Raw genomic sequence first — 18,942 nt, 5'->3', positions numbered from 1 at the left:
CTGTTCTGATAAATGTCACTAGAGTCAGACTGGGAAAGCAGGAGAACCATGTTTACACTGGAACGCAGAGGGGAACAGTCGTGGAAAAAGCACCCATTTGTCATACTTGAGTAAAAGTAAAGATACCTTCATAGAAAATTACTTAAATAAAAGTGAAAGTCATCCAGGAAAATTCTACTTGAGTAGAAGTCTAAAAGTATTTGGTTTTAAATATATTTAAGTATCAAAAGTAAATGTAATTGCTCAAATATACGTATCAAAAGTACAAGTATGAATCATTTCAAATTCCTTATATTAAGCAAACTAGATGGCACCAACTATTTGAGTAAAAAAAAAAAATGTACGGTTAGCCAGAGGCACACTCCAACACTGAGACATAATTTACAAAGGCAGTAGGGATGACCAGAGATGTTCTCTTGATAAGTGTGTGAATTGGACCATTTTCCTGTCCTGTTAAGCATTCAAAATGTATCTAGTACTTTTGGGTGTCAGGGAAAATGTATGGAATAAAAAGTACATTATTTTCTTCAGGATTGTATCCAGGCTGTATCACAACCGGCCGTGATTGGGAGTCCCATAGAGCGGCGCAAAATTGGCTCAGCGTTGTTCGGGTTTGGCCTGTGTAGGCCGTCATTGTAAATAAGAATTTGTTCTTAATTGACTTGCCTAGTTAAATGAAGTTTCAATCACAAAAAATAGTAAAAGTAGTCAAATATATAGTAACGTACAGATACCCAAAAAATGACTTAAGTAGTACTTTAAAGTATTTTCACTGAAGTACTTTACACCACTGTAGGAGAAAATTTGTCAATGCACAATATTTGCAGCAAGTTCTGGTGAACTGCATTTATGCCCACATGCTTTAGCTAGTGCAGTGCCAAAGTCTGGCGTTCACTGTGAATGAAGTAACGCTTCCTATATTTTCAATTCATTTCCCACGATTGCTAAGTAAACGCTTGCGCAAAACAAAAAAAGTTGTATTAATAGTGTTTACATTTGTTTATCCACTATATCACTGATCAGAACATCCCCTCCCTTGTTTTGGGCCCACTTAATAAAGGGTGAATAAAAAAAATACATAAAGGAAGGAGCATATTAACCTTGATGCAACATTTGGTGCTTTTATCATCAAATGACTGGTCATTGTGGAAATTTCTGTTTAGCCACCCCACTATACTGTACACTTAATGACAAATACTGTAAGATTTGAATAAATATTAGTCAGAGCTTAAATATAAGACGATAAAGAAGGTATGTGACTCCAATAGAGATCAACCCGGAGGAAAATTGTTTATTTCATTTTTTAAAAACACAACACAATTTATTGAGAATTCATAACAAAATCAGCCTATCAATCCGCAGTCACGGGAAATAATGCATTGTTTACTCGGAATACAAACAATCTTAACGAAAATTCTTGGGATGTAGCTTTGAAAAAGATACACCACTCACTGCAAGATGAAATTAGTTCAACTAGGCCTACCACGTGCTACTGGAAAATGTGCTGCTTGCCTGTTTGAGTTTTTACAATCTATGACATTACATTTTGTGTGGGAATGTGCCATAGTGAAAATTGTCATCAATGAATAATAAGGATACGTTGTAGCTCGATGATTGACAGGTATATCCAGTATGGGCATAAAGGGTGTAACCAAAGCACCACCCTCTGATTCTCCATAAAGACAAGCACCGGCTCGTGACTCAATCAAAACTAGCTTTTACCGGAACTATCAAGATCTGATGCGCCTAGTTTTTACTCTGAATTTATAGGAATATAACTAAACGGAAAGAGTAGCTACGTTCATATAGTTATTTAGCTTTACATAGCTAGCTAAACGTGTTAAAGTTCAAACTAATCGTTTCCAGTGAATGTATATTTCATGATCCCGCGCGCGCTACTGAGGAAATTGTGCGCGGGTTAGATATATGTTAGTCTTCCTTTTCATCATTGACAACTTTTGCGACGTGTGGTAAGTTAAACTTGTCATTATTTTCAAATTCACAAATTATTATGTTTGTTACGTTTGTAAAAACAGTGCGGTTTCAATTTGTAACTAACGTTTGCTCGTATTAAGTACTTTGACTGACTTATTACTAGGTAACTTACTAATGTTAGTTAGTTCATGATAAACATCCCTATAACTAACGTTAACAAAATGTCTAAGTTACTATGGGAATATTTCCATCACATTGACAGTAGGTTGGCTAACGTTACATCGTGATGATTATGAAGTCAGATAGCAAGCGCTGACTAGCTAACGTTAGCTGTAACGTTACTAGCTTGGCTAGCAAAGCTAATATCATTCATTAGAATAATTAACGCAGCGACGTAAACAATATATAGCAATTACGAAACATGGCTTGTTAATATGGCTAGCTAGCATGACTTGTATGGCGCGTATTGACTATTGCATGTGTGAACTAGCGCATAGACACATCAATGTGGATCGCTAGCTAACGTTAGACATTGGTCATGTTGCTAATGCAAGTCAAGATTGAATGAATGACACGTGGTATACGTCGTTTAACGTTAGATTTCTCGGTAGCTGGCAAACTTTGGATTACTGTTAACCATGTGAAATGTATATCTAGCGAGCTTGTGTGTATTGCATCGTCGTATATCAATGTTCTGTTACGTTGCCAATTTCTGTTATGTGATCTCGCTAAAGTTAGCTTTGGTGATTCTCTTCCTACGAGTGTATCCCCAAAATGGCTTCCTTTATTGGCTTATCTTGTCAGGCAAGTACGGTAACCATTGTCATTGCACAGCGAGACATGATTATGGGAAGGAAGTTGGCTCAGTGTCGTAACGTCGCTAATACAAAATGTGAAACACCGGCAGCTCATAGCTTGCTAACTAGGTAGTTGTATTTATGCTTGACAACAGCAAGTGTTGGATTTATGCATTACAGGGCAAGGGTTGACGTTAAAAATGATTTTCTTTTCATACTGAAATTCTTATTGATTGCCCATAATTAAATGGCTTGGCCACCCTTTTAACTTCTATAAAAGGGAGGACATGGTCAGACTGCTATTTTGAATAGTTTTGCTAAAATGTTAACCAAGCGTGGAGTGGTGTAGTTAGTTATGCTTTTTTTCACGAGAGTTGAACCGTAGTTGCCGTTGTGGGATTTGACTATCATACATTGACCAGCAGCAGGTCTGACTCCTATTGAATAGCCATGAATGGATGTGTTCTGAGGCACACTGATGTGCTAAAGTTGGAAGAACTAATTTTGTTTGTTTTAGATTGGAAGTGTTTACATAACTAAGACTTTCTCCAACTTGTCTTTCAGGATGTTCTGCCATTCACCTACATTGACTGTTGAACAATGGGTGGCCGTTTAGTCTGCATGATAGCCCAGAGCCAAAGAAACCCTAACAAAGATAGTAAAATTACAGGATAGCAATACGCCCACACTTTACCTCACCATAATTTATTTCTGTTCAGTCAGGGACAACTCATAAGCTACTCCCAGTGAGTTTAGTTAACCCTCATATCCCTACTGGTTCGTTTCTTGAAGAGAAGTTACTGTATACACACATCATACCTCTTTTAATTTTGCTGTTTGTAAACATCACATCTATTTTCATATACATTCCCTTATATTGTGAAGCAAATCAGTCTTTAGAGAAATCAATCACGCACAATGGTTTCGACAACTCTCGCCACCCTCACCCTGACGGGCACCACACTAGGAATAATGGCCCAGGTCACTGGTGGACAACTGACAGACTACATGTGGCTCCTCATAGTTGGCTTTATCATCGCCTTCATCCTAGCCTTTTCTGTGGGGGCCAATGACGTGGCGAACTCATTTGGCACGGCAGTGGGCTCTGGAGTGGTCACCTTGCGGCAGGCCTGCATCCTGGCCACTATCTTTGAGACCGTTGGCTCTGTGCTTCTGGGAGCCAAGGTCAGCGAGACCATCCGCAAGGGCATCATTGATGTTGGCATGTACAACGGCTCTGAACACGTGCTGATGGCTGGCTCTGTCAGTGCCATGTTTGGTGAGTGTTACAAAAGGGGTCTTGGAATAAAACCCATGTTCTTACATACAAATGTATTACATCTGGATTTCTTGTATGATTTTACTTGGCTGTAATGTTGAAACAATGCTTTGTCTCTGATTCTCAGGTTCTGCAGTATGGCAGTTGGTGGCCTCTTTTCTCAAGCTGCCGATCTCAGGTACCCACTGCATTGTGGGTGCTACCATTGGCTTCTCTCTGGTGGCCAAAGGTCAACATGGGGTCAGGTGGCTGGAACTCCTCCGGATTGGTGAGTCCGCAGCTTCTGTTATACACAGCTTACTTTGACGTTATTGTCTAAGTAAAATAAACCGCTGCGTTATGTCGCATGCTTTCCAGTCAGACATGTTTGTACAAGTAATGCCAGTGTCTGGTAGTGCTGAGCGATTAACCAAAATGTAGTTTTGTTTCAGTTAAATAATTGACCAAGTCCATTTTATTTCGTTTTTTTTTTGTGAGCCCAAAGTGCCGTTTCTCAAAGAAATCAAATCCTTCACGATAGAAGTCAATAACTATGTTGGACGCTGAAGGGAGTTGTAGTTTTCACTAAGCAAATATTTCACAAATTTTAGCACAGAAACGTGATAATTCACTACAATGACCATTGCGCACCTGTTCCTTCTGGCTGAGGCACCTGCTACGTTAGGTTGGATACACACAGACCGCATGAGAGAGGAATGTACACAATGATGAGAGGTGGATAGACAGTTTGCAAAGTATGCCGTATACATTTTGAAGAACTAGTCAAATGAATTTGTCAGACTGCTCTGCAGCATACTTAGGCAGGCTAGCCTAGCTAAATAGGACGACTAAAGTACGTAACGTATGTGGAGCAGAGATGACGTTGTCTTGTTGGTTGCTCCAGCCTGAGCAGAGGTGAGATGATGACTTTAAGGAATGAACAAATGTATGTGTGTGCCATTTTACAGTGAAATGCTTGCTTCCCAACAATGCAGTTAAAAAAATGTAATGGTGACAAACATGAGGAATAAAATTAAGTACACAGACTGGAGCTATATAAAGAGTACCAGTTAAAAATAATTACAAGAAATATTGTTATTTCTATTGACATCTACCCAATGTGGACCTGACAGAGATAATGGAATATTTTATAGCAATTGAATGTTCACTCTTGGCTTTGGAATTCCCTTTTAATCTCTTTTTAGTTTCATAATGCATTTAATGTTTAAAACACTAATCGCTCGGTGCTAGTGTCTGGTGTTCTTCATGAGAGCACGGTGCAATACTAATTGTTCTAATCTCCGCAGTTGCCTCCTGGTTCCTCTCCCCCCTTCTGTCTGGCATCATGTCAGGCGTCCTTTTCTACTTTGTACGTATGTTCATCTTGCACAAGGTAAGCTGAGTAAAATCCACTTATCTAAATCTAGTTGTCCTTACAAATTGTATGAAGCTTCCTTTTGGAAATTGTTGTTGGCTATGTGCCAGACCTTAAATGATGTCCCAAGCAAGGTCATTAGAATAAAGCCATTCCTTGTTCTTTGGAAAGAAGTCACTCTCCATGTAATCTCACGGGCCATCAATTCATATCAAATTTACAGACACCCCTTTTCTGCCATCAAATGTAACCTGACAGTACAATAGAGAGCATAGTGTTTCTGACTGTTCTGTTTGTCCCCTTGCAGAAAGACCCAGTGCCCAACGGTCTGAAGGCCCTGCCTGTCTTCTATGCTATCACCATGATGATCAACCTGTTCTCCATCATCTTCACTGGAGCTCCAAGTGAGTATCGTTGGCACACTCTGCCTTCACCTTGCATGCCTGCCTGCAGCCACGGCCTAAAATAAACTCCTCCCTCAGCCAGCCAACCGGATCCCCACACTTTTTCCAAACTGTTTACTGTTCTCAGAGAAGGCCTGTTTATTTTAACCTGTTGTGTTTTGGCACTTTTCTTGAGTGTGGTGTGGGTCATAACAGAATGAAATTGCAGAGAGGAGCACTGCACAACAGAGCTGGAAATAGGTTTTCTCTTACTTCAATGTCTGTCCCTTTCCCACACGGAGGAAAATGGAAGTTAAGAGGGCGTTATATCGTCCATTGGCAGTCTTTTGAGTCTCAATAGTGTCATTGAGAGCACTGCAAATGTTTAGGTCTGCTGTATTGTTCACTTTTTAGGTTTCGTAACTCTTATTAAATGAGCAACTTTTGCTCCTTTTTGTTTTCTTCTACCTACAGGACCGAACGGTTCAAGAAGTCAACTGGCCTGGGCCATTAAATGAAGGCTATAGGCCAGAGTATGCACTGTGTATAAATGCACACTCAGAGGAAACCACATGCAATCAGTCACATACTGTACAGTTATGTCAGTCACACCTACGTGTGAGTGTCCTGTACGTGGGGACATTTTAGTCTGGGGTACCTCACATGAAGTTTCATACAGCAATTGCATTCCAGGAATCCTGCTGTTCAATGAATTCCCACACAACTGAGAAGAGATCAGGGAGTGATTTAATTGTAGTACCAGATATTACATACTAACATTTTGGCCTACGGTATTCACACACTGAGGAGGACGTGCATCCTTACACGTACTGGCACACTTTTAGACTCTGGTCACTGCCTGTAACTGGAGCCAGCTTATTACGAGGCTAATCCTGATCTTTAGCCACACTTGGTCAGTCACTTCCTCATGTTATACAATGCATTCAGAAAGTATTCAGAGCCCTTAAATTTTCCACATTTTGTTACGTTACAGCCTTATTCTAAAATGGATTAAATAGTTTTTCCCTCAATCCCTCAATGACAAAGTGAAAAGTTTTTTAAAGAAATGTTTGCTAATTTATTAAAACATTTAAAAGATACCTTATTTACGTAAGTATTCAGACCCTTTGCTGTGTGACTTGAAATTGAGCTCAGGTGCATCCTGTTTCCATTGATCATCCTTGTTGTGTTTCTGCAACTTGATTGGAGTCCACCTGTTATAAATTAAATTGTTTGGATATGATTTGGAAAGGCACACACGTCTATATAAGATCCCACAGTTGACAGAGCATGTCAGAGCAAAAACCAAGCCATGACGTCGAAGGTATTGTCCGTAGAGCTCTGAGACAGGATTGTGTCGAGGCACAGATCTGGGGAAGGGTACCAAAACATTTCTGCAGCATTGAAGGTCCCCTAGAACAGAATCGCTGCCATCATTCTTAAATGGAATAAGTTTGGAACCACCGAGACTTCCTAGAGCTGGCCGTCCGGCCAAACTGAGCAATGGGAGGGGGGGGGCTTTGGTTAGGGAGGTGACCGAAAACACTGTGGTCACTCTGACAGAGTTCCTCTGTGGAGATGGTTGTCCAACTAGAAGGTTCTCCCCATCTCTGCAGCACTCCACCAATTAGGCCTTTATGGTAGAGTGGCCAGACTGAAGCCACTCCTCAGTAAAAGGCACATGACATCCCACTTGGAGTTTGTCAAAAGGCGCCTAAAGGACTGACCATGTGAAACAAGATTCTCTGGTCTGTTGAAACCAAGATTGAATTCTTTGGCCTGAATGCCAAGCGTCACATCTGGAGGAAGCCTGACACCATCCCTACGGTGAAGCCTGGTGGCAGCATCATGCTGTGGGGATGTTTTTCAGCAGCAGGGAGTGGGAGACTAGTCCGGGTCAAGGGAAAGGTGAGCGGAGCAAAGTATAGAGAGAGCCTTGATGAAAACCTGCTCCAGAGTGCTCAGGACCTCCGACTGGGGCGAAGGTTCACCTTCCAACAGGACAACGACCCTAAGCACACGGCCAAGACAACGCAGGAGTGGCTTCGTGACAAGTCTGAGTGGCCCGGCCAGAGCCCGGACTCGAACCCCATCGAACATCTCTGACACCTGAAAATAGCTGTGCAGCGACGCTCCCCTTCCAACCTGACGGAGCTTGAGAGGATCTTCTAGGAAGAATGGGAGAAACTCCCCAAATACAGGGGTGCCAAGCTTGTTGCGTCATACCCAAGAAGACTCAAGTATGTAATCGTTGTCAAAGGTGCTACAACAATGGACTGAGTAAAGGGTCTGAATACTTATTTCAGATTATTCTTTTGTGCAACAATTTCTAAACCTGTTTTTGCTTTGTCATTATGGGGTGTTGTGTGTAGATTGATGAGAAGCGAAACAGAACAATTTACTCCATTTTTAGAATAAGGCTGTATAATGTAACAAATTGTGGGAAAAGTCAAGGGGTCTGAGTACTTTACGAATGCAAGTGGCTGAATTTAAGAATTCAAAATGAGACGGGAGTCCATGGTTAGTCTCTTCCCCCATTTATTTATTTTTTAATTTTCTGGCACAGATCATTCCGGTGCAATGTATCGAAGTGGGTTATACTATTTCGGAACACATTTCAGCTGTGTGCTCTCATGAAGTATTTTGTCCTTGGAGGAACCACTGTAATCACAGGATAAGTAATGGTTAACACCAAAAAAAATATTTTTGCTGCATTTCTACCCCAAGTTGTAAAACAGTGTAGTTAGTGGTGACTGATCTGCTAGTCTAATACAGTATGAAATTCAATGGGTGAAGAGGGGGGTGGAGTCAAGACAGAACTGTACATTTGGTCTCCTGTTTTAGAACTCCATGTTCCTCTGGTTTTACTTTAACATGGGGGTTTAAAGGCACAAATAATATAACATGACTTTCCTATACACAATATAGCCAATCCTAGTGCCAGAGACCCCAGTTGGAACTAGTGAAAAATGAATAACTCTGTCCATAGGTCAAGAGAGGATCATTTTGAGGAGAGACCTTGTTTATACCCTGACTCCTCATTTTAGCAAAGCTCTAGTCATTCAGCAGCTGTGCTGTAACGCAAGGTTTCCCAACTTGCGATTCGTCCCGTGGATAACTTATTTGTGCCCCATGTTTTCTGTGCAAAAATTGTGTATTTTACACACGTGTGTATTGTTATACATAAGACTTTTAAAAAACACATCAGCTACAAGTGACTTGAATTTTGGAAATCAGTTACAAAGTATAGCCATGCATAATAGCGACGTGTGATCGTATACAAATCTAAGCAAGGTTTTAAAGTTTTTGTCAATATCTGTTTGGGCTTCTTGCGGTCAATTTGTAGTCTGCTAATTAGAACGCGGCTGAATCTAGTTGATGATCCCTGTAGAAGGGCCATAGATTGAAAAGCTTCGCCAACAGAGGAAAGGGTGATGTCACTCATGGAAATGACCATGTCAACATTTTGACTACATTTGATTTTTTGAAACCAAGCAAATACTGGTCCTGTTTTGTTACAGAAAATCTAATCTATTTCTTCACTTACATAACCTGCCTGTCCTTCACTACCAACTGCGTACTTTCAAACAACATCCATTCAACAACAAAAAAAGAGTGAGCCAGTGGACACCCCGCTTGTCCCTGCATTTCAGTATGCGTTAGCTGGAATGTAAATTTTCTGCTTCGGTTCCCCTTTGAAAAACAAACGGCTGGTGGCTTGGTTGCTTAGGGGACACTAAACAATCAGTAAAATAGAAATGCGGATAACAGTGGAGAAAGGGGTTTATTAAACTGAGCTGTGATTCAGAATACACGTGGTGTATATGGTACTTCAAATTACTCATTAGAAACTGGGTGGTTCGAGCCCTGAATGCTGAAAGTTGTGCTGTATCAGACCGTATATCAGGGGTATGACATTTTATTTTTTACTCTTCTAATTACATTTTTAACCAGTTTATAATAGTAATAAGGCACCTTGGGGATTTGTGGTATATGGCCAGTATACCACACCCTCTCAGGTCTTGTAGCTTACTTAGACCCTAATAGGCAAGCAACAGTAAGTTAGTGCCGCTGAAATAGTTTGAGTAGGCAACTTATTTTCGCACAGTTAGGAAAAGCTGAGCGCTTAACCTTGAACAGAAGTATTTTCATTTACTTTTTTTAGTCTGTCAACATTCGGTTTATTCAACTAGTTTGTAGGAGTGACACATAGATGGGGACAATGAAGAGGATAATTGGCCAAAGCCACCAGCCCAAATATACAATGAGTCATAAATGGTTATTTAACTGTCGCTGCCATGAGGGATGGGGCTGAACCGCTGCTGGAAAATGACAACAAACCATGTTATTGTGTAAAGTAGGTCACGGGATGCAGAGGTTACGAGGGAGGGGTTTGGAATGCAGACGTGGTTAAATTCCACTTCCTGAGCCCTCATTCATCCCACTGAGTAAGCTGTGGTGTAGACGCCCCTTTGTGTGGCTCTGTTTTAAAATGACTGGGTCGTTGCTATTTATTTATTTTATTCTCTGTAGAGATGTGATTCACAAAAGGCCATCATGGAAATGTTCTTCTGCACATACTGAATAATAGACCCTATTCTCTCCTCTCTGGGGTCACTTATTTTTTGCCCACTTAACTTGGCACCAGCCCCCCCCCCCCCCCCCCCCCCCAACAAATGTCTACCAGCCGCACCTGTTTTGGGCTGTCCCAAAACAGCCAGTCATTCGAGACTAGTCTAATGAAAGAAGCCTCAGCCGTTCGTGAAAGAGAAATTATACCACCCCATTCCCTCGTCCCTCCTGGAGGGGGGCGAGTTTGTTGCTTAACTAAATTCACATTGCTGATGTGCCACGGCCTGTGGTCTTCTGTCGCAGAATGTGAGGGTGAGTCAGTAGACTACCCAGGAGAGTGTGTTGCGCACTCTGCCCTTTAACCAACACAGACTCACTGTTGTCTCTGGGCCTTGGCCTTCATTTCCTTTTGTTTGTTGTTCAAATCCCAGTCTAGAGTTACTTATTTATATTACGCGTGGTCAAGGTCAACTTGAATTTTCACGCAGCACTTGTTTTTTTAAAACTCTGACAATGTTGCGAACTCTCCAACATGTCGCTTGCTGCTGTTCCCCAAGGGGGATCTGTAATGGTCCTTCTCCCTGCCAACAGCATACACAAGACAACGTTGACAACCCCACACACACTACTGCAGACTTGGCACCACATGCCCTTTATGCTCCAGCGGTTAAAGTAAATTTGAAGGCCCCCTTGTGTTTTTTTTTGTTCTACCCAAGTCCTCTCATCTAGCCTTCTAAGGCAATCACTCACTGTGCATGTGCAGTTGGAGGCAGGGGTCCATTTGGGTCACTGCGACATCCCTTGTCATTCACATGCTCTCTTCCATGCTGCATTGCGTAACTGTTCTATGGGCACACACCATATTTGACTGGGATATTTGCCACTTGCTGTGGCTCATCCTTGTAGCTAGTGGTGGTGTATGTGTTTGAGGTAGTACTTAATTTTTCTCTGGAAATATGATCATGTGCAATTCATGAAAGACTTAGCTTCCAATTGCTTGTTCTAGCATTTGACCGTCTACATTTAAATTGTTTTTCTCTGTACTCAATGCCCCCCCCCCCCCCCCAAAAAAAACAATCCTATTGTATAATTTAGAATTATTTTGTAATGTAAATATAAGACCAGGCTTTTTGTAGTTCTACCACTTATAGGTGAGGATTCAGACTATTTAGTCACAATGCCAACTGTTTTCATAATCTTTAGAAAGGTAGTGCCTGCTGCCTTGTTTTTCAAAACTATCTTTCCTCTCTCCGTTTTCCCTTCTGTCACTCCTTGGTTACTCCAGTGCTTGGATTTGACAAGGTCCCATGGTGGGGCACACTGCTCATCTCTTTGGCCGGTGGTGTGCTTACCGCCCTGTTGGTCTGGTTCATTGTCTGCCCACGCCTCAAGAAGAAGATTGAACGTAAGTCTCAATTTTGTTTTGGCACCCTTGTTAAAAAGTTGATGTGTTTTATTTTAGAGAATTTCAATCCATGGTCTTACCTGGAAAATAAGTTTTGAGTGTGGTTAGATTGATGCATTGTATTAACAAGTGAACAAGTTTTAAGGATTCAATGGAAATTTCACAATTTTTCAACTTCATATTCATCTCCAGCGTCACCCCAACATTAACATATACTGTATGTGAAATTCGCCTGTTTTTTTAGTAAAAAATATGGTGGAATACAAGTTTGCTTTAACAAATTATGGGTATGCATTGCCTACTAATTGTCTAATTGCTTGATGTCATTGGAAATGCTTACCTTCCTCTGTCCTTTTTTATACAAAACATGTTCCATTTACACATGTTGGGGTGGTGCTGGAGATTTAAGTAGACAAACTGCAATGTTCCTTTTAATACTGCACGTGTCTGGCCTCTATCATTCATGCCAATTGTTTAATCCAGCAAATGCATTCAGGGCTGCAGATGTTTTTATCTTTTACATGTTAATTCTTTGTGGTGACTTATCTTGGAACCCAAAAAATGACAACTTCTAAAGTCAGACTGTTTTATACTAATCGGCTTTAAATTGACAAGGAGCTTAAAATGCAGGCGGATAGTTGTGCTGGTCAAAAGTAGACCCTTCTATTAATAGTGAAAGTCAATTGCATCACATGATGATGATCTGAAATCCAGGATTTTAAAAGTTAAAAACCCTTTATTAAATAGCCTCCCTTTATCTTAACTTCGCTATAAAGGGCCAATGGTGCATCTTGTGAAATGCATGGGATGCTGAGGTCAATCTGGATGACCATGAATGAACTGTCTGGGATGGTTCTAGTCCAGCAGACTGAGGCAGCCTAATTGGATCATAGCGATCCACTAATGGGCCTTTACCTCCTTGAATAGCCATGGTTTGACTTAAGGTATAGACGTGACGTTAACACTGCATCACAGGGTTACGGCTGTGCGGGTGACTCGACAGATGTGGCTCAAACGGCTAGCTTCTCTGGGAAAGTTTTGCTTATGCAATCAGGTCAACTGGCTAGGTAGCAGACAAATGATCAGATGACCACGTTGTGGCCATATGTTTGCATTGAGTATCTGATTTGGTCTGAAACCATAAAGTCGTGCAGGATACATTACATTTCAGACCTTTTCTACATAGGCCTACATGTAAAGGTTTTAGTCGCTAGCACAATGTAAATATAAATACGTCATCAAATTTTATTGGTCATATACACCTATTTAGCAGATGTTATTGCGGGTGTAGTGAAATTAGCCCTGGTTATGCAATTCCTATGTGAACCTTAAATGCTGAGGCGTATAAGAACCATATGTACTGTCTAGGGATGTAATGGTGCACATTGGTCCCCTTTTCAAACCTTTTTTGAAGATACATCTGCATCAGTCCGTGGACCCCAAACTGTTCCAAATGTAGCATGCATCGGTCAGAAAATGTATACACAAGTTACGATTCACGTTTGTTGCTCATATTACTTCCCACCCCCCCTACCTTCCGAAAATACCTAATATTTTGTGACAACTGATGCATCCTCTCCTTTGGTGACAAGCTAAGCATGTAACTGTGTTGACAGTCATTGATCGACAAGTCATTTTGCGTGCTGAACATCCCTAGGGACCATCAGTAGCCTAGTCAGACTGCGCACTGCGCCCAGCTTCGCGCGCTTACTAATGCAAGGTAGGCCGCCTGTTCCTGGTCTTCCAAATCTGCATGGCACCTTCAGCATTCAAACACAAAGATGGCCTGTGTGATATTGGGCTTTATTAGTTGAGTGGTAATTTGTTATCTATGCGCTGTTGAATTGTTTTACTGGAATAGGAGTAACCTACCGGAGACTACTCATCTGGCTATACCTGCTTACAATAGATTTTTATTTAGATTGTTCAGGTTCACCAGCAGCAATTTTGGTAGTTTGTGTAAATCCAATCTGTGCATAAGTTGTTTTTTCTTTTCAATATACATTGGGAAATTGGTCATTTCATGGTGCTGAGGGAAACATTTTCATTTTTTGTAAATGTTTGTTCACTCACTTGAATTCTATTTAGTTTGTTTTTGTGAGCCCAAAGTGCCGTTTCTCCAGAGAAATCAAATAATTCACGAGAGAAGTCCAGAACTATCTCGGACGCTGGGCTAAAGAGTTGTAGTTTTCATTAAACAAATATTCAACCTAGTTCAGCGCGTAAATGTGGTAATTAACTACAATGACCATAATCACTGCGCCTGTTTTTTCCAGCTCGGACACTGTTTATATGCATAGTCACTTCAACCATACCTACATGTACATACTACCTCAATTAGCCTGACTAACCAATGCCTGTACATAGCCTCGCTACTTTTATTTTTCACTGTCTTTTGTTTTTATTTCTTTACTTATCAATTGTTCACCTAATACCTTTTTTTTTTTTTTTTTACTTAAAATCGCACTGTTGATTAGGGCCTGTAAGTAAGCATTTCACTGTAAGGTTGTTGTATTCGGTGCATGTGACGAACTTTGATTTTGTCTGAGTGGGCGTTGCTAGAGGTTTCGCTCTTGACAAAATCAGTCCCAAATTATTGTTTAAAATGTACTGCTCCTGTATCGGAGCCCATGTATCAAATCGTCTTGAAAGGGGAGGATGCACATCCCTAGTGCCATCATGTTCCCTTACTGTACCATGTTTGGACTTGGTCCAGGCAGTCTAATTCTACCTTCTTCCCCTCCAGGAAAAATCAAGTCTTCCAGCCCCTCTGAGAGCCCACTGATGGATAAGAGGGAACTGAGGGAGGAGCCTGTACCCTGTACCATCCTGAAGCCTGTCCCTGAGGAGCCCCCTTCACCCCCCTCCCCCGTTGACCCAGAATCCCCCTTCCCTGCTGACCCAGACTCCCCCTCCCAGCTTCCCCAAGAGGAGCGCAGGGTAACCTTTGACATTGGAGATTCTGATGATGGCGACAACAAGGAATGCAAGGAGTCTGAGAATGGCAACGTCAATGGTAAGTGTGAGTCATAGGGAGGTTATGGCTGCCTTGGTAAAGTGAGAAAATGTGATTAGATTTTTTAAATGTAAATATTAAGTAATTAATTTTCCATGACTCACTGACTACAGAGCTTGCTTGCACTGTTCCTGACTTTTACACATATTTTTATTCAGTCCAAAAAGTGCAGTTCAGCAACGGCCCAGCCCACGTCCCCAGCAACGGTTACAGCCAGTACCACACTGTGCACAAGGACTCTGGCCTCTACAAGGACCTGCTGCACAAGCTCCACCTTGCCAAGGTAGGCGACTGCATGGGCGAGGCGGGCGACAGACCCATCCGCCGCAACAACAGCTACACCTCTTACACCATGGCCATCATCGGCATGCACGGGGACTTCCGGCCCAAAGAGGGTGAGTTCCACGCCAGCGAGGACAAGGGTACAGAGGAGAAGAAGAAGCGTGTACGCATGGACAGCTACACCAGCTACTGCAACGCTGTGGCTGAGCACGGGGCTCCTGAGGGCCTGGGGGAGGCAGAGGTGACTCTGGAGATGGGAGAGGAGGACGCTGGCAGCAGCCGCAGCTCTCTGGAGGAGGATAGGCAGGACCGGGACCGCCCTGAGGTCTCTGAGCTCTTCAGGTTTCTCCAGATCCTCACTGCCTGCTTCGGCTCCTTTGCCCATGGAGGAAATGACGTCAGGTAGGGAGATGTTCCATCTTGGATGAATAGTAATTGTTTTTTTAAATATATTTCTCAACTAGCAATAGGGTTGCTGCCTCTGTATGTTCATGTAGAGGGACTTTTTGTACCTGATTTAGTATTTTAGTAACCCAGTCTCTTTTCTCCTTCAGCAATGCCATTGGTCCCTTGGTAGCTCTGTGGCTGGTTTACAATAGTGGTTCGGTCAACTCCAGCGCCCCGACACCCATCTGGCTGCTGTTGTACGGAGGAGTTGGCATCTGCCTCGGGCTCTGGGTGTGGGGTCGCAGGGTTATCCAGACCATGGGCAAGGACCTCACCCCCATCACTCCCTCCAGGTATGTGCCAGATATCACATAACCTACTAAATCAAACATTCAAATGGCACCCTTACAGCGTAACATTCCCCACAGACATGAGACTTTACACTATCTGTGAAATTAGACACATACACAGGCAGAACCATCTGGTGACTCAATCCTGGTTTTCATTCCCTATAGTGGTTTCAGCATTGAACTTGCCTCAGCCCTGACCGTTGTGGTTGCCTCCAACATTGGCTTGCCTGTCTCCACCACCCACTGTAAGGTAAGCTGTTCTGACTCAGACACTGTGGTCTGATGCTGAGACATGAAGGGGAGTATGCCTTAGTAATGTGGAAGGCAGGGAGCAGTAAACAGGATGTCTGAATTTGGTGGTTCAAACTGGTTCTAATTTCCACGTTTTTTTTTTTTTACACTCACAGAGATTAAAAACTGAATCCAGTCTGCTACTGTCAGGGGGAGTGTTGACCATTTCTTATTAATGGGTCATGGATTCTAATTGGTTAACGAAGGTCTGTGTGTTGCCAGGTGGGCTCTGTGGTAGCGGTAGGCTGGCTGCGCTCCAGGAAGGGTGTGGACTGGCGTCTTTTCCGGAACATCTTTCTGGCCTGGTTTGTTACTGTGCCCATTTCAGGCCTGATCAGCGCTGCCATCATGGCCCTCTTCACCTACGTCATCCTGTGAGCCCAGGGCTGCCTGCACCCCATAAGAGGGGAGGAGAGAACAAGTGCCCACTCGTGACGGGGGGGGGGGGGGCGGAAAGAGAAGGGGTTGGAAGGTGGTTATAGCCTGCTAACCCCATGCCAACACAAAGGAAGGAAATGCATAAAAAATGTTTTAAAAGGGGGGGAAAAGGACGTTGTGATATGGGCCTGTGGTTCTTGGCTGCATCATTTCCAACCTTAAGTGATGATTGTGTTCGTTTATGCGCCAGATCACTTCCAATGGGAACATTGTTTTCTTTGTAATTGTTTTTTTTCCTGACTTGGCAGAATTTCTTTTTCAATGCTCATGATCTTGTAAAAATAGCTAATCAAATCAACAATTTAATTTTTATCTTATACTCCACTACTTTTTTTACAGTGTAATTATGTACATATACCATGTTCCTGTTTTTTTTATCTTATTTTACAAGTTTGGATGACAAAACAACAATTACAACGCAGTATTAGCCTTTAGTGAAGCATCTATTTCACCTGTCATACATAACACATACTTAGAATAAACAGTATATTTTTAGGTTGAAAGTGAGGTTATTGGTTTTCTTTCTCTACCTTTAAATGCCATTGTCAAGAGAATGTGTTTGTCTTGTCACTAAACAATTTTAAGAATTGTGTGTACTTGGAACTGGTTGCCTTGTTTTTCCTTTTGTGCAGGGGAGTTTCAGTTTTCCCCTTGCCATTTGCTGATCGAACTGAGTTTGATTGTTACTCAGCCATTCTACAGAGCCCTTGGTCTGTAGATCAGTACAGGAAATGATGTGCACGCCCCTCAGAGCTAGTTCTCTCAGCTTCCCATCCGCTTTCTCAACTTGTTACAATGATCCCTCGGGTTCTGTACTTTCACTATTTGGCTCTAGTGAAAGTTATTCTAAAAAAATTACTAATTTTATGCGGTGTCAGACAACCTCATTTAACTGAAACCTGCTCAACAGGAAACCAGACTGAGTAGAGGCTGCATTTGACAGGCAAATCTATCCCTTCCTCATTGTAGGTCAACAACACAACACCTGGCTGTGGATTAGACCCCTTTGTCTATCCAGTTACCATAATGCTTTTGTTTTGAGAATAGATGGTGTTACTAGGTGACCTGACCTCTCACCTTACAAAGTTGAGCTCCCACCACCCTGGCTTTTGGGACATCATTGTTTAATTGGGAAAGTGGCTAAAATATCTTCAAGACATGTTTATAAGTTGTCTGAAACAGTACAGTCTATTTTTAATCTGGCAGGTTGATAAATACAATTAATTTTTTTATGGGATCATTGTAAAAAGTTGAATTTCTCAACCTTTTCCCAATTGTTTTGCTGCAAGAGAAATATGATACTATCTAGTACCATACGTATCTATTCTGGGTCTGCTTTGGTGTTATTGATGGTGATAGCAGACCTTTTACCTGAAAACAAGGTAAATCTGAATAAATGTACTGATGGAATGTTGGTAAATGTGGGGAGAGACACTTAAATGAGGTCCTTAGATTTCCTGTTTTAAACTAGATGGTGTAATGCGTTAGTTCTGCTCAAGCCTTCTGTAGTCTGTTTTGAAATTTAGCTTCAGAATTGTAATTTGCCTGTACTGTTGGTCTGTGGAATGTGTACTTGCCAACACATCAGGTTGCTCTTTCCACCCTCTCACAGCTATATGTTTTATGTCTGGCTGATGAGATTAGTGTGAGAGACATCAGGTTACTACCCTGAACCTGGTGGATGATTTTGGCCTGGGTGGTGTGTGTGTGTGTGGACCTTGCCCAGATGCTCTGTTGGAGAGAGGCGGGCATCAATTGCTGCTGTGATGCCACCAAGAGTTGCGGTACTGAGCTGCTGCACTACTAAACTCATTTAGAGTTATAGTTGCCTTAAAATAGCTTTTCTTTTTTTAGGCACCAAAGAAAATACTGGTTTGTTATGCACAGACGGAGTACATTTGGAGGGAAGAAATAAAAATACAAAGCTATCACGTTTTTGTATTTTCTTATGTATTCAAGATGTTTTGAAAGACTCACTTTTCATAAACCATTACATTCTAAATCAACCTCAATGGCCTATTGCATAAGGATGGAGTCACACAGCAGTGAAATAGAATGGGGAGAGATGTTTCTCTTTATTGACAGTTAACTGTTCTGCTGCACAATGTTCTTCAGGTTCTGTAATAGAAGATGGGGGTAGGTCTGCAAGCGCTGCCTCCTCACATGATGCCTCCTGCAGGCTCACTCTACCTCAGCTGTGATGCAGAAAAAGTGAGAATTGATTCCTTTGTTTTATGAGCATTACACACAAGTATCCTACTCCCCGCAGGAGTCTCAAAACAGTTCTAGCGCAGAGTTGCTTTGGCTGTGAAAACCATTGATTCAATAACACGAGGGCACCTTTTATGCCCAGTGAAGTGCATTTTCAGGTTAACCCGGTGATCTAGAAACTAATTGTAAATTATTACATGACAGATTAATTTGTGTTCAGGGTTCCTGAGCCTTAAGCCGAT

General features: G+C 41.9%; 1 protein-coding gene across 1 annotated transcript; it reads left to right on the top strand.

The window, feature by feature from the left end:
• The first annotated feature begins 1,672 nt into the window (after nt 1–1,672).
• Nucleotides 1,673–18,417, top strand: LOC129864037 (sodium-dependent phosphate transporter 1-B-like). Its single transcript, XM_055936581.1, has 11 exons — nt 1,673–1,970; nt 3,297–4,011; nt 4,139–4,279; nt 5,298–5,383; nt 5,673–5,769; nt 11,606–11,725; nt 14,472–14,741; nt 14,900–15,425; nt 15,578–15,763; nt 15,926–16,010; nt 16,274–18,417. Exons 2-11 carry the CDS (start codon nt 3,651–3,653, stop codon nt 16,427–16,429), a joined length of 2,028 nt encoding a protein of 675 aa, XP_055792556.1. The 5' UTR covers nt 1,673–1,970; nt 3,297–3,650; the 3' UTR covers nt 16,430–18,417.
• Nucleotides 18,418–18,942: the final 525 nt, after the last annotated feature.

The sequence above is a fragment of the Salvelinus fontinalis genome, chromosome 10 (genome assembly GCF_029448725.1).
Source record: "Salvelinus fontinalis isolate EN_2023a chromosome 10, ASM2944872v1, whole genome shotgun sequence".
NCBI lineage: Eukaryota > Metazoa > Chordata > Actinopteri > Salmoniformes > Salmonidae > Salvelinus > Salvelinus fontinalis.
This window is presented reverse-complemented; position numbering and strand designations above follow the sequence as displayed.